The sequence below is a fragment of the Pelmatolapia mariae genome, linkage group LG3_W, assembly GCF_036321145.2.
Source record: "Pelmatolapia mariae isolate MD_Pm_ZW linkage group LG3_W, Pm_UMD_F_2, whole genome shotgun sequence".
Lineage (NCBI taxonomy): Eukaryota > Metazoa > Chordata > Actinopteri > Cichliformes > Cichlidae > Pelmatolapia > Pelmatolapia mariae.
In genome coordinates this window covers 5,373,164-5,390,163 of record NC_086229.1, presented here as the reverse complement: position 1 = coordinate 5,390,163, position 17,000 = coordinate 5,373,164, and the positions used below count along the sequence as shown (strand labels likewise).

The window sequence follows — 17,000 nt, the reverse complement described above, 5'->3', positions numbered from 1 at the left end:
ACTGATAACACAACAGCAGCAGTGATGATCATAGTTTATGTTGGACTCAGTGTCTTGAGTACACTGATGAGTTATTGAGCCATCAAAGAGGTTTCAGTTGTATTGGAAAAAATTTCAAAAATTTAGGATATGAATTCATAGAAAGATAGAAAACCTAGTGAAAAAATTACTAAATTTATTTCACCAATAAATTAAACACAAGAGTGCAAATGTACTTACAGAGCCTTGTTGGAGGCTTTGACAACTGGCAGCAGCCACAGAAGAGCCTCCTCTGAAGCAGAGTATTTCTGCAGGTCAAACACATCCAGATCTTTTTCTGATGACAGTAAGATGAAGACCAGAGCTGACCACTGAGCAGGAGACAGTTTATCTGTGGAGAGACGTCCTGATCTCAGGGACTGTTGGATCTCCTCCACTAGAGAACGATCATTCAGTTCATTCAGACAGTGGAACAGATTGATGCTTTTCTCTGCAGACAGACTCTCATTTAGCTTCTTCTTAATGTACTGGACTGTTTCCTGATTGGTTTGTGAGCTATTTCCTGTCTGTGTCAGCAGGCCTCGTAGGAGAGTCTGATTGGTCTGCGATGAAAGACCCAGGAGGAAGCGGAGGAACAAGTCCAGGTGTCCATTTGGACTCTGTAAGGCCTTGTTCACAGCACTCTGATGGAGAGATTCTTTACGTTTTAAAAAGCCAGACCACGTGGTTGTTGTTTGTTGTTCTTCCAACAGATTAAGCCGAGAGTTGATAAAGGTCAGATGGGCATGAAGAGCAGCCAGAAACTCCTGAACACTCAGATGGATGAAGCAGAACACCTTGCCCTGGTACAGTCCTCTCTCCTCTTTAAAGATCTGTGTGAACACTCCTGAGTACACTGAGGCTGCTCTGATATCGATGCCACACTCTGTCAGGTCTGATTCATAGAAGATTGGGTTTCCTTTCTGCAGCTGATCAAAAGCCAGTTTTCCCAGAGACTCCATCATCTTCCTGCTCTCTGGACTCCAGTGTGGATCTGTCTCAGCTCCTCCATCATACTTGACCTTCTTCACTTTGGCCTGAACCACCAGGAAGTGGATGTACATCTCAGTCAGGGTCTTGGGCAGCTGTCCTCCCTCTCTGGTTTCCAGCACATCCTCCAGAACTGTAGCAGTGATCCAGCAGAAGACTGGGATGTGGCACATGATGTGGAGGCTTCGTGATGTCTTGATGTGGGAGATGATCCTGCTGGCCTGCTTCTCGTTGCTCACTTTCTTCCTGAAGTACTCCTCCTTCTGTGGGTCAGTGAAGCCTCTGACCTCTGTCACCATGCCAACACAGTCAGGAGGGATCTGATTGGCTGCTGCAGGTCGTGTGGTTATCCAGAGGTGAGCAGAGGGAAGCAGTTTCCCCCTGATGAGGTTTATCAGCAGCACATCCACTGAGGTGGACTTTCTAGGGTCAGTCAGGATTGTAGTTTTGTGGAAGTCCAGAGGAAGTCGACACTCATCCAGACCATCAAAGATGAACACAACCTGGAAGTCTTCAAAGCTGCAGATTCCTGCTTCTTTGGTTTCAGTAAAGAAGTGATGAACAAGTTCCACCAAGCTGAACTTTTCCTCTTTCAGCACATTCAGCTCTCTGAAAGTGAATGGAAATATGAACTGGATGTGCTGGTTGGCTTTGTCTTCAGCCCAGTCCAGGGTGTATTTCTGTGTTAAGACTGTTTTCCCAATGCCAGCCACTCCCTTTGTCAGCACTGTTCTGATTGGTTCGTCTCTTCCAGGTGAGGCTTTAAAGATGTCTTCTTGTCTGATTGTTGTTTCTGGTCTGTCTGGTTTCCTGGATGCTGTTTCAATCTGTCTGACCTCATGTTCATCATTGACCTCTGCAGTCCCTCCCTCTGTGATGTAGAGCTCTGTGTAGATCTGATTCAGAAGGGTTGGGTTTCCTGCTTTAGCGATGCCCTCAAACACACACTGGAACTTCTTCTTCAGCCTATATTTAAGGCTACGATGATAAGCAGCAGCAGAAACTTCTAAATGAAAAAAAAAAGTTTGTGTTTTACACAATACGCATGATAAGAAATTACTTAACACGTGCTTTTCATGTCTGGAGACATTAGTAAATATTATCCATCATATTACATATTTTTAGAAACTGTTTTACTGTCAGCCATTTCTTCCTGCTTCATTCTCCTCAGGAAGTCCACTGTGATCTTCACAAATGCCTCTCTGCTGCTCCTCTTCTCCTCATCATCATCCCTCTGCCTCTCTAAGCATTCTGGGTAATCTGGATTCAGAACCTTCTGGATCTTCTTCAGCTCGTCCTTCACAAAAGTGATGATGTTGTCCTCCAGCAGCTGGAACAGAATACTTTATGAAATCATGGAGCCAAACATCAGATCCATGTTGGACACACTGACACTGGTCTACAAAGAGCAGCATGGACATGACTGTGGACAGAATAGATGTAAAAGTAGTTGTTGTACATGTACAGACCATAAATATGGAGTCCAGCTGTGTTTGATGCTGCTGGGCAGACTGACCACTGGGAACCTCTGAGCTCTGCTGGTCCACTCTGTGGAGGAACCATGAAGAATTTCAGGAATTTTAAATTGTTTCTTTTTAATGTTTTTTTTTTTCTAGTTTAAATTTTAGTTGTTATTTTTTTATGGACTGTGGTTTAATCCCATGTATTCACATATTTTTATCATATCATTTTAGTATAGCAAGATACTTCTAACACCAGCTGTATGCTATGGAACGCCAGGACTGCCATAGTGAATTAATTAAATACACCATTAAATAATTAATTAAATGTGTCAATAATTAATTAATATTGGAATTAATTAATTAAATAAATAGTTATGACACATGTAATTAATTAATTATTGACACATTTAATTCATTATTTATGTATTTCACATTTTAATTAATTATTGACACATTTAATTAATTATTTAATGATATATTTATTTATTTCATTTTGGCACTCCTGGCGCCTGGCTCTCATCTTGAATTAATTTTATCTGTCAGACTCAACCATCAAACGCAGGGGGCGGGGCTAACACTGATCGAGTCAAAACCATTGCTTTGGCATGGTGGCCATTGTTTTTAGCACCACCCAGGTTCTTTACAGTGAGAGAACTTAAAATTAAGATTAATGCCTCTTGCCTCCCCCTTTCTTCCTTTGGACTCTGCTGCCACACTCCTAGTGTGACTCAGGTTTTCATGTTATGTGACTTTTACTGAAATTGTTGTAGTCGAGATTAGTGCTTCACAGTTCTGCTTTTGTTCACAGCATTCTACAGTAATCCTCTGGTATAGTATCTAGTAATTTTGAAGTTCTTGCCAGTCATAGTGAGTTAATTTAATTTCTTAGCCCCTGAGCGTTGTGCATTGTGTTAGCATTTAGGTGTATTTCCACTCACCTTTAGTTCATGTTTAGTATGTGTGTTCTGGTTTCGGTCGAGTGAATGCTTGCTCGCTTTACTCCTGCCACTTGTACCTTGTTACCTGCTACTTGCCCCCTTGGTTTTGCTACCCTTTGCTCCTGTTACTGTTATCGCCACTCACTGCTATCCTCTCCCGGCATCCCAGCTACTCCCTCCCACGGATTCCTGTTCTATTCGTGTCTATACGGTGTCTCTGCTCCTGTTCATAATGTGGCCTCCCAGGATTTATGCACTGTCTGTGTGGACCTGGATCCTTGTGTCATCAATCCTTCAACCCTGTACTGAAATCCATCAATACACAGCTGATGAGCTCCTTCGACTTCGCTTTTCCCTGGCTGCTCCACCACCTGCTGTTCTTCACCTCCATGCGGATAATGTTTTCCTCTCTTGCCGAGGTGTTACATCCATGGTATTTTAATCAAGATAATTCTAAGCAACTGCAATCTTTCTGGTCCACCTCTCGCCACTCTCGACAGAACCCTGGCAGGGCTGTTGACCACAATGTTTTGGCTAAACTGACCAGGTCGCCTAGCACTCTCACATAGTCTGATAGTACTTGCGTCAATTTCGGCCTGCTTAACATCCGTTCGCTCACGAACAAAGGTCATCTTGTCCAGGATCTCCTCAAAGACCGTCGGTTTTACTTTTTCTATTTGCCTGAGACATGGCAACAGCCCATCGACTTTTCACATCTGGAAGACCAAAGGTGTGAAAACAGCTGTCTATTGCCTATTGTTCCTGTAAGAGGTATTTAACTGAGGGCCACGCTAGGCTCAGTGAGGGACTCCGCCGATTGTCTGCCCTGCGATGGCTTTTCTCTACGCATCAAGCTTGGGTTTCGGGGTTTTTTTTTATTAAAGGATCTTAGCTACCCCTCACTGTTTGTTTGCAGGCTTTATTAAATGGAAAACTCCCACAACAGGACTTACTCCTTCCAATTGCACAGCTGACAAACTACCATTCTCTAATCATATGCTTCTTTCTTTTAATGTCCAAATGACTTTTTCCATAATCAAGAACGCTCTACTATTTATTTTCAGAATATCAAGAAAATAAATCTTGATATCCTTTCCTCTGCTTTTTCTAGCTGTTTGTCTCTTAACAACCTGTCTATTCAAGATGAGCAGCTCTGTTCTTTAAAGACAAACATGAACCCACTCAGGTCACACTTTCCCCACAGATATGAGCATCACTGTTCTCGAACAGCAAATTTTGATCTTGGTTGCTTCATTGTTTTCTTTGTGAAAATCTCAGGATTTTACAGGTCATATTTATCCAGGAAACTCAAACATGTAAAGGAGTCATCACAGCTCTCTGACCTCGTTGGTCCAGGTTCAGCACTGAAGTATGGATTGCTATCTTTGGACCAGTCACTCCTCACAGAGGGACAACTGGATCCTGCAGACTCTGCTTTGTTCTCCTCTTCCTTCATCATCAGCTTCTTGTGGACTTCAGTCAGTCTGAGAGGTAAACCACAAACACTCAGTGAGTTGACATTAACAGGAGTAACTGAGTTACAGTCGCTGACCTCTGACCTGTCATGTAACCTAGAAACCAGGTCAACATGTCTGTAGGTTCTCAGTCATTGAGGTCATGGTTATCTAAGGAGCTTGAAAAGAAAAGAGACTTCTTTAAGTTTCTTGAAGATGTTTCATCTGAGAAGCTTCTTCAGTTCTAAAACCAAATGGTGGAGAGTCCCAGATATTTAAACCCTTCGAGGGAAAGAGAGGGGCGCTGACTTACTTGTGATGAGGCACATAGTGGCACAATAGTGGGTTTTACTGACTCTCACTAGCTGTGCTTTGACAGTGAAAACCATCACCGAGCCGCATATCAAAGACAATTGTGCAAAATAACTGCATTTTGTGGGTCAATGTTTGTTCATGTTAGATGTACATTTCCTCTTTGTTGTGATCAGTGTTGGTCATTGATCAGAAAAGTAATTATTACACATAATACACAGAACATTTTTATTAAAAGTAATGCATTACATTACTGATGTTACTCTGTAAAATGAGCTGAAACACTCTCATAATCACCATTTAACAATATAAAGCTGAGGCTACAGCCCCACACACCAACACAGATCCTTTCCTTGACACACATGATCTTTCTCTGAGTGTTTATGTGTGAACACAAATCAAAGATGAAACAGCACAAAGACATTTCAAAGTAATTATACTATAGAAACATAAACAGGTAGAAACCTGCAACCTGACTGCTCATCAGTTTGTGACCTGTTCAAATTCAGTAGCTGTTCAGTTTATCACGGTGGTGGTCTGGTGTCAGCATTTACTCAGCTTTAACTCTCTATGATTCTGTCTCCAGTAATCTCTGAGACTTGGAAGTGACACGAGTGACAAGTATTTGACCAAGTATGTGGACCCGTATGAAATACGGGTCCACATACTTGGTCCCGTATGAAATACGGGTCCACATTTCCAATGCACGCTATTTTCTGCAAGTACCGCCGCGTTGCCTCTGGACGCAATCGGTCTCTATACAGTCCATTCTCTTTTGAGCTGCTTTTAAGCTTGTTTCTTGTAGTCGTCATTCCAACACTGTGTGTTTGTTTTGATTCGTAGACCCCGAAAATGGCGTCGTGCTCCCACAATGCATTGCGGCATGACGTCAACTCCAAAGCCCTATAGAGATTGACAGACCTCGTGACTTTCGCGCATTGCATGCCGGGTTCTAGTGGCAAAACAATCAAAGCCATGCATCAAACACAAGCATTTGCAGCACCGCAAAACGTTCATTCTCCGGTTCCAATACCTTCTTGGTTTTTCTTTGCCGCACAAAAAAGGTATGTACAAAACGAAGGAAAACAATGCCGGTCCGTACAAAGACAGACTTGATGAAAAGGCAAAGAAAAGATGCGAGGAAACAATCAAAGGAGTGAAAGGGTCAGACCCTTACGAGCACACAGAGTAGACAAAAGACGTTAGCGTGCTGCCCAACTTTCACCACGCTCAGATTTATAATTACACGGTTCTTGGAGTGAGTGCATACACTCATGAAGTTTTTAGTAACTTCAGGTCACTGCAACAAGCCCAGGTACAGTTTACCGACGGATGGGTACAGGACCTTGAATTGCACCGTGTAGAACGAAAGACCATGGTACAAACAAAGGTAAGTTTACCAGTCTCACAAATCGTCTTCATAAATACACATTCGTTTACTGTTTATTAATATAACCTTTAAACTCAATGGTAATTAATTAGTAGTGGAAATAATTTCTGGTACACATTACAGAAATGTAGCAATGACAATAATATTGTATGTTGTAATCGCACTGGACAATTAGTGATACAAAACAACTGTTTTATCCTGTGAATAAGAGTATATGTTTTTGTCAATGTACCGTGGTAATAACAGAAGCAAAACTCAATATTCTGTCAGGACAATTCACTATTTATACACAATAAATAAAGGAGCATAGTGTGACAATTTCTGTTCAGCGCCAGACTTGCTTGTAACCTATATCACCAATTATGTTATGAAAACTGACGTATTAACTACTACAAAACACTGACCTTTGTGGGAATGCTTGGAGCAGACTAACATGTGAGCTGGAGTGTTCTGAGACGTTATATTTGGTCTTCGAATGGCTCTTTGTTACTTCGGAAACATGGCTTGAAAAATTTCTCTTCAATGACATAATCCGATAACAACTGATCTCTTTACCCGTCGGCTTCCCGTGGCTGTCATGAGACCGGCTATTGCAGTTAATAATACAACAGCTTCTTGCCATTTTGTGTGGGGGGTTTTATCGCTGTGTAACTGATTTTAATTGAAAGCCTGCGTGCTCTAGTACCGCTTGCCACGCGGTCCCAGAATCCTTTGCGTATTTACCCCACAAACACAAACAAAAACACAAAAGTGCACAAACACGACGTAGCTCAGAGTGGCGGACACACTCGGCCTCGTTTTTCCAGCTGTGAGTCCGTTACTGTGAACTATGGAGCGGCAGATTTGTGCTGAACTAAGCTGCACACAGCTGATGTTAGCCAGGAAAACATTACACACTGACTTTAATAAAAACACACACGGTTTGTTGTGTAAAGAAATCAAACATGAGCTGAACAAACAGCAAAATTCCCATAGTTAAAGGAGGAAACAAAGCAAACTTACAGTTTCTTCACACACCAACAACAAGCTCCACTCCACGAAGTTCAGGAAAGTGAAAGTAAACGTTGAGCCTAATGCAGCGTTTGAGGACACTCGGGAGCATCTGTGCTGCGTTCTAATAAACCTCGGAAATTCCTAAACCTGTTGCAGGTCCTGATTTAGTTTTCCCGTTTAAAACACAAACATGTGTCATCACTTTGTTGTTCTCCTTCCTGCAGCATTTGAATATTTCGGTACTAAACTGATGTTTCTTCAAAGCTCATTTCAACCTGTTGAAGTAATGAATAAAAGTGCAGACTGAGTGTGAGAGCCAAAGTGAATCTTTATGCTTTGTTTCTTTGTAATGGTAGCGTAGGTGTTTAGATTTTCCTGCACCTCAGCTGATTGCATGAGGGCGTGGTCCTATTCTCAAATGATATAAGTTCATAGATGTGCTTTTTGGTTTAAATGAAAGCGAAAAGTTTATTTGTGTTTTGAAATAAATACACAAACACAAGTGGGGCTCAGTTTGGCTTATTGGAGACAAGTCAAAGCTCAAACCAACTCAGCCAGTTTTATTTGTGGATAGAAGTCTGAGAGTGGATCACATGGTGTTTAAGGTGTGCCATGTGACATGTTCAGTATTCAATTCAATTTTATTTATATATCACCAAATCACAACAGCATTCGACTCAAGGTGCTTTATATTTTACAGTAGATACAGAGAAAAACCCAACAATCATATGACCCCCTATGAGCAAGCACTTTGGCGATAGTGGGAAGGAAAAACTCCCTTTAAACAGGACCACCCGAGGGATAAATAAAGTTTCACCTAATATAATCTAAATCTATCTAATGATTGAGTCCATGTGTTTGGTATCTGAGCTGTAACCAGTTTCATCTGCAGCCTTCTCTTCCACTGACCCAGAGGAATTCCTTAATCCTATAAAACATGTGGAACATTTAAACTGGTGCTGCTCCCAGTAGGACCATCAATATTCCTGCACACTGTAAATGACTGGACTAGTTTGGAGTTTCCTTCTCCTCATGCTCAGCCTGTAAGCCACTTTTTCTTTGGGATGATGGAAATATTTGAAATCTTCATCAGCTTCTATGGCTGCAGCAAATGGAAAGCACATTTTTCTAACAGGATCTGTGGAAGACCTGCTGGACCTGGTCTGCAGATGGTCCCATTCATTTTAAAGTCCAGCCTGTGTCTGCTGCAGAGCGCTGAGCTGTTAGTAACATGAACTCTTTAACTGCTTGATGTTTTTGGATATAAACTGCAAACACGTCGTTCCCTCAATCCCAGTGAAACTGTCTCTTTAAAACTAGCCTTTGGTTTGGAAACAGCGGACAATCCACTTTAGCAAACAGGAAGTGAAACATGTCAAAACATTTGAAGCTAACATGAATTAAAGCAGAAACCGACTGAAATCCAACAAACAAAGTAACTCAGAATAGAAACAAAGTGTTGCTTTGTCCAGAAACAGGCGTCTCCTCTGTGCTTCAAACACAGGCTGAACCTCGTGTCTTCTATCAGTAACCTCTTCATTGAATCTTCATTCAGCACATGTTGTAACCCTGCTGATTTCTGCAGGTCATTCAAAGGAGAGCAGCCTGTGAAACATCAGCTTTGAGTTTGAAACATTTAGGGTCAGATTTACTGATGTCTGCAGCAGCACAAAGACTTCTTTAGATAGTAAAAAGCTTCTTGATTTACTGACGCGGCTCTTTCTCAATATTCAGTTACACTAGTCAGTACTTCAAAGGTTCACACAAAAAAATGGTCACATGTGTAAGCAGTTTGTGCTTCACCGAACTGTAACAGGCCCAAATAAACTCCTCAGCTCTGCGTTGTTGTATTTTTAAAGAACACAAGGAATCTCTGCAGATTTATTTCCTGAGTGGAAAGTGGAGTGGAGTGTGGGGTCAGTACTAATGGCTTCACCACTCCACATAGCACACTCTGGTGTAGCTTCAGGAGACTGACAGTCATTTCTGCAGCCAGCCGCAACTAACCGGCCACAGCAACAGAGGGCGCTGTTTCCCCCATTACACTGACATTTGTGGCAGTAATAGCATAGAAACCCTGTTACACATGTATGCCTGAATAAAAACAAACAGATTTTGCTGACAATAGACAGCAGGGGTTTGGAAGAGAACAAATACTGAACATATAATCTGATCATTTTTAGAGCAGCATTCAGGATCTCCACGTATTAACACACTGTTTCTGCTCCCGCTGAAAACGTTTCCTCTTAAATGCAAATATTTTTATTGTTAGATTTAACTTAGAGTGTTAAATATCAACACTTTCACGGAGTTCTTTTGATTCTTCATCCGATGGAAGACAAAACACTGCTCAGTCGACCATTTCACACTTTATTCTCACAAAATTATTTCTAGCAGGGAGATGCGTCCTGCATGACACGGTGCCGCCAATCTCAAAATGGTGACGCGCGTTTTTATTACCAGCTCTCTCATTCTAGTCTAAACAACAGTGTCTCAGTAACTTTACACTAGAAGATGGTCTCCTGTTATCTACTTTCTCCCAGGCAAGCGAGAGTCTACAGCCTTCTACCCCCAAGGACACGCAGTCTAATGCCTTTATTTTCAGGGCCGTGTCCACTTAATACTACAATATATGCTTATGTGGCATTTTAGTTCATATAAAGCAGAGAATTGAGGCACTTCAAATAATTTCATCTCAACAAGCGTCAGCTGTATAAAATAGAACAGATCATGAAAGGACCAGAAAGGGTTCAGGACCCACGCTGAAGTCATGTGCCGACCAGCTGGCGGGGTGTTCACCAACATCTTCAATCTGTCTCTACAGCAGGCTGCAGTCCCAACATGCCTCACATCAACTACCATCATTCCTGTGCCCAAAAGACAGTCAGTAAAATGTCTGAATGACTGTCGCCCGGTCGCTCTGACACCAATGATCATGAAGTCTTTTGAGAGACTCGTTCTTTCACACATCAAGGCCAACATCCCTCCTGACCTGGACAGCCTACAGTTTGCTCACTGCAGGAACAGATCAACAGAGGATGCAGTCTCAGTCACACTTCACACCAGCCTTACTCATCTGGAGCATCCCAATACATATGTTAGGATGCTATTTGTAGACTTCAGCTCAGCATTTAACACCATTGTGCCGTACAAACTTGTAAACAAGCTGAATGACCTGGGACTAACCACCACACTTTGCACATGGATCTTGGATTTCCTCACAAACAGGCCACAGAAGGGGAGCTTACATCATCTGCTATCACCATTAACACAGGAGTAACACAGGGCTGCGTTCTCAGTCCAGCTCTTTTCACTCTATTCAAACATGACTGCAAACCCATCCACTCCTCTTCTAACACCATAGTGAAGTTTGCTGATGACACTACAATAGTGGGAAGGATATCAGACAACAACAAGTCTCACTACAGAAAGGACGTCCAAAATCTAATCAGATGGTGCGGAAACAACGAGCTGGTTCTGAACACTGCCAAAACAAAGCAGACGGTTGTACACTACAGGAGAGCCAAGAAAACAACACGACCATCCCTCCACATAAATGGTGAGGAAGTTGAGGGTGAATGGCATTAAATTCCTGGGCCTACAAAGAGCAAATGTGCCAACCCAGCTCTTAGTAAACCTTTACAGGAGCACAATAGAGAGCATCCTCTGTCACTGCATCACAGTGTGGTACTTCAGCTGCACTGCAGAACACCGTCGAGCTCTAACGGGTGAAACTCAAAACATAGCTCTCAGCTCTCCAAGTAAGATGTCAGTACTAAATGAAACGGTCCAGTTATGAAGCTGAACAAACCGATTTACTCAGGAACAAATCAAACACTAAAATAAACCAAACAGTAACATTTTAAGTTATCTTAGTGACCTTATATATCATGTTTAACCTGAGTAGCCAAAGACCGCGGGGGTTTGAAAACGATGTGCTGGGAGTTCGCTGTTCCCACTGGCTCTAGTGAGCCTTGAACCCCAGCTACATATCGCACTGGTGGGTAACAGACGTCTCTGAAAATGTCAGAGCACTTTTGCAAATATGTGATATCTTGATAAATCGAGCAGATATTTGAAGTTTACACAGCTACATTCTCACCTGAAATATCTTAAAGGTTTATTTTGTGACCCAGAAAGAGTAATATTTAAAAGTGTATAGCCACGCTCCTCCGCCATTGACGCGTCTGAGTTTAGGACAAAATGCATTCTGGGATATTTAGCTGTACCAAGTCCACACAAGCCACCGATGCATGCTCAATAAAAAAGGAGGAGCGAGACCACATCTGGGAATTTTGAGCTTACTTGGCTTGATGGTACTTTGAATTGTATATATTTTGCTGATATTTGGCAAAATACACGTCTCACACTGATAAATAAAGCACTTAGCATTAGATGAGTCAGATTGGATACAAGCTTAAGGAACCTGGATGAAATCATGTGTTTCTTGTAGGCTGATCTGCTGCTCAGTGTCCATTACTCCTCATTTTAAATCCTGTTTATCATCTTCGACTCGGGTCAGTCACTCCGAGGGAAACACAAGTTCCAGCAGCTCTAAGCTCAGGAAACAAACTACATTTACTTATTTTGTGAACAATATTGTGACGATGTTATATTGAACAGCAGCTGCCCATATTAAACTGTGACTATCACCAGGTAACCTGTGTGTTTCTCCAATCATCAATGTTTCTGATAGCTGATGGAGTTTGATGAAGCTCGTACCAACGTGTGCTTTGGTTCCTTCGTCCACTCACCTTTTTATCTCCTCCAGTTTCTGGACCTTCTCCGTGTCTCCTTTCTGCTTCATCTTCTCAATCAGAAAGTCCAAGTGTACAATAGTGGATGCTGAATCAGCTTTCAGAGCGATCTGCTCCAGCCTGACAACATTTTGGTAGGACTCATCCAGAAACTGGGAATTCTCGGCTGTCAGCTGTTTAATTTAATTTTCAAGGTTTTCTGAAAGACTCAATATTTTCTTAATTTCTATTTTATTTCCTGTCTGTTTCAGGGCTTCTTTCATGTTTCTGATTTCTCTCTGTTTCACTTCAGCCAGCATGATTCTCTCTTTCAGGTTTTGGATGGAGGCTTTCAGTCTGATTCGTTCATTTAACACCTCAACTGTTCTCATCAGTTTTTGAGGATTAGATTTTCCCAAGAAGTCTGTCATTGATCCATGTTTGTCTGTGTAAGTTCCCATAAATTTTTATAAACTGAATTTTTCTCTCTTCGGTCTTCATGCTGGCAGTTATCAAACAGGAAGTAAACTGGCTGATTCTTCTTATTTTCCCTTTAAAAGCATTTTCAGGTCTTCTTCCATTTGAGTGTGTGATCAGAGCTACAATGTTTTTCTCTATGTTCTTTCCAAACAGAGACATCATTGAATCAAAGACATACATCAGTCGGTCACTCAGTCGATTCACACTCGACTTCATCACCAGACCCACAGCATGAACTTCATGGACTCCATCCTCTGACTGAAACAAGTCCAATAATCTGTGACTGATGATGTCATCATGTTCGATCCCTCTGGTGTCTCCATATCCAGGAGTATTGATGATGGTCAGAGAGTAGGGCAGAGTTTCATCTTCAAAACCAAAGATCTCGTACACGATCACATCTGATGTCTGACTTTTCTTCTTCTCCTCTACAATTGCAAACCAGACTTCATCCTCCCACTTCACTCCCATGGTGTAGTTGAGCAGAGCGTTGATCAGATTTTCCTGCTCCTGTTTCTCCCACCAGTAAGATGGTTCTGTTTGTCTTATTTGGATGTTTTTCTCCAACAGTCATTCTTGTTCCAAACTTCTGTCTTTGGTCTCAGTTGAGGTCCTGAACTGATGAGAAAACTTTTTGAGATGATGTCTTCATGTGGTGATGAGATCAAACTGATCCTGCACAGTAAAAAACAGAAAGTCTTCAGTACATGTAAACATTTTGAACAGGCTACTACTGTTTAACATGCTCGGCATCACAAATCACATTAAATTAAAACTTGTTTTTCTTTTTTCCAATTACATTACATTGTTATTTGCCCAAAGCATTAGTGGTCACACTGCAACTCTTTATTAGACTGTGGAGGCTGACTGTACACTGCCCACCTAAACAGAACCAACCGCTAAGTTTTGAATTTGTTTATTTGTAATTCACAGACTGAACAAATAAAATTGTTTCCTCAACCTTTGACTGGGTTGACATCACAGTCATCTGGGTGGGTCAGAGTTGTTGCTGCCATGGATTCCTACAGTTTAATGTCACTTTTAGTGATATATAAATATATATGAGTATTTGACTGTAATATCAGAGTAAAGTCTCACAGACTTAAACACATTTCTACCTCTCCCTCCATGACTAAAGCATGTGTCAGATGTAATGTGCAGAACTGAACCGTGCTCTAATCACTCTAATAGAATAGAATAGCCTTTATTGTCATTGTACAGGGTACAACGAAATTGGAGTGCCACTCCCTTGGTGCAAAATGCAATAATAAATATAATAAAAAAATAGTAAGATATAAAAGGTACAATAAAACAAACATAAGTACTCAAACAAAAGTAAGTATGATATTTACAGGATAGCAGCATTAATATAATGACAGTATGACAGTATGAATAGCAGCATAATAATAATAGCATAATATAATGGCAGTGACAATATGGTATGGCTAAGCAGGTTCAATTGTTTTTGTGCTTATTTGCAATGGTGATAGCTCTGGGAAAGAAGCTATCCCTGAATCTGTTTGTTCTGGTTTTATGTGACCTGTACCGTCTGCCTGACGGTAATAGTTCAAACAGTTGATTGCTGGGGTGAGAATGGTCCTTGATGATATTGCCAGCTCTGCTGAGGTATCGAGAGTTTGCAATGACCTCCAGGCTGGGCAGAGAGCAGCCAGTGATCTTCTGGGCTGTGTTGATGACCCTCTGCAGTGGGTAATATTCTATTCTGTAGGTATTACAGGTCCTGCACTGCAGTGGTTTGTGTCATATCTGTCTAATAGACCCCAATTTGTTCATGTAAATGGAGAGTGCTCTTCACCCACTGAGCTTAATTACGGGTTCCACAGGGTTCAGTGATAGGACCAATTCTGTTTACATTACACCTGCTTCCATTAGCAGGGCTCTAGAGTGTCACATTTTTGACCAAATGTCTCAGTGGTGCAACTAAAAAAATCCTTGGTCGCACCGGTAATAGGCACACATTATGCCCATATTGTGGTCTAAACCAATCAGAGATAGTCAGGGGAGGCACCTCTCTGATTGGCCGTGGTCCAGATATTCCTAGTCCTTTGCGTACGTACGTTTGAAAATGCAGGCAGATAGAGATGAGACGCTTAAATAAAGCAATATTCATTAAAGATTCATTAAATCTCAGTTTAAAGCTGGTTAAATCAAACCGCTAAAACTGTCACGGACCCGGTTCCGGGGAGTCGTGGTCTGTGAGCAGTGTGGACTATTATTACCATTATTATTATTATTATTATTATTATTATTATTATTATCATTATTATTATTATTATTATTTGATGTGTGTTTCTTCTGCACTATGCTGTCATGTCTGTGTTCCACATGTTGTATGTATAGGCAGGGTGTGTGTGTATATGTGTGTGTCTCTCATTTAGTCTCTATGTGAACAGGTGTGAACATGCGTGTTTGTATGTGTCCATGTGTGAGTGACAGAGGGAAAAAAAACATTACATATATATATATACATATATATGTAATGTATACATATATATATATATATATATATACATTACATATATATATATATATATGTATATATATATATATATATATATATATATATATATATATATATATATATATATATATATATGTAATGTATATATATATACATATATATATATATACATTACATATATATATATATATATATATATATATATATATATATATATATATATATATATATATATATATATATGTAATGTATATATATATATGTAATGTATATATATATATATATGTATATATATATATATATATATATATACACACTGGATCTGAAAAGGGGGCAGTTATCCCATCTTCTGCTCTAGCCATTCGCACACTGATAAAGATCCCAAGAAATCTTTTGTTCAAAGATGCTTGGAGGCTCCTGACCAGACCATTCAGGAAACGGGCTTGAGGCTTCAGTTTCTCAGTTTCTGGTGATTGAGGGACAGCATGGATGGAACAACAGCACTGATCGTGACTATTTTCTCACCTTGTGTCAAATCTGTTGCTTCTCCAAAAGGCTCCAAGATGTCCAACATCTTGAAGCAGGGATAGCTCAGTAGGTAGAGTGGTTGCCCCATAATCGGAAGGTCGGGGATTGGACTCCAGCTACCCTGAGGTACCCCTGAGCAAGGTACCGTCCCTACACACTGCTCCCCGGGCGCTGCACTGGGTGAATGGGTTAAATGTAGAGGAGCAATTTCCCTATGGGGACTAACACATACACACACACACATCTCCTTCAACAGGTTCCACTCTCGTGTTGTGAATAATAACTCCTTCTGCCCAGCCATTTCAAGAACAGCACAGAGTTTTAGATGTTCACATTGGAGAACTGCCTTCACTTGTCTCAGTGTTGAATTCCATCTTGTGATTACAGCAGCAGGGATCCCTTTTTGTTCACCAAATTCAGCTTCAAACACATCTTTGAATGTTGTGCTTGTGTGCAGTAGAGAGCTGAGCTTAGATAACTTTGAAAGTGAAGGAGATGCCACTTTGGTCTCTGACAAACCATCTCACACATTCATTTGTGATCCTCTTTTTCATCTGGTATTCTTCAAATCTGACAGAGGTAAGCATATTAGACTCATGTCAGACATTCCATTACAACCATTCATGAATTGCATTTGACTTTAAGTTGATCCTAATAATCCTAAATAAATATTAACACTTAAACCCTCATAGTTTTGAGACAATAAAAAATATAAATAAAAAAATATAAAAATCATTTATTAAAACACTTTTCTCAGAACTCTGCATACAGTTCTAATAAGCAATGTTTAGCATCCCTGTTAAGAATAACTGACCTTTGCAAATAAACAACAGCTAATAACATAAGATCAAAGTATTTTATTTAATGTATTGACATAAAAGACAGAAGAAAAAGGCCATGTATAGCGCTATACATGGCCTTTTTCTTCTGTCTTTTCTATGGCCCACCTCAGTGTGTAATTGAGTAGGACTACTCAATTACACACTGAGGTGGGCCAGATTTTCTAACTAAAAAAACATTTCCCTGGCTTAGACATTAAACACGACCATGCTCTCATTGCAAGTAAAACACAGTTGTTTTGATGTGTTATGCAAAAAAATATTTGTCAGTCTAAACTGGGTTAAATCTACGGCGTTAATGATGGGGAGGAGACGGGGAGAAAGTCTCTTCCCTGAGTACAGCTACAGAACCCACTTTCTGAAACGGACCCTGCTCA

General features: G+C 40.7%; 2 protein-coding genes across 2 annotated transcripts in view; one reads left to right on the top strand and one right to left on the bottom strand.

Moving 5' to 3' along the window:
- Window positions 1–13,245, bottom strand: part of LOC135932462 (protein NLRC3-like) — a 29,284-nt gene extending 16,039 nt beyond the window's left edge. Inside the window, exons 1-7 of the mRNA XM_065469947.1 lie at window positions 12,953–13,245; window positions 12,313–12,435; window positions 7,568–7,597; window positions 4,753–4,893; window positions 2,478–2,556; window positions 2,146–2,338; window positions 220–2,014 (exon numbers count right to left, since the gene is read on the bottom strand). Coding sequence (XP_065326019.1) covers window positions 220–2,014; window positions 2,146–2,338; window positions 2,478–2,556; window positions 4,753–4,893; window positions 7,568–7,597; window positions 12,313–12,435; window positions 12,953–13,245 — 2,654 coding nt within the window. The remainder of the gene's footprint in view (window positions 1–219; window positions 2,015–2,145; window positions 2,339–2,477; window positions 2,557–4,752; window positions 4,894–7,567; window positions 7,598–12,312; window positions 12,436–12,952) is intronic.
- Window positions 1–17,000, top strand: part of LOC134620251 (uncharacterized) — a 331,095-nt gene that overhangs the window by 252,237 nt on the left and 61,858 nt on the right. The window lies entirely within an intron of this gene.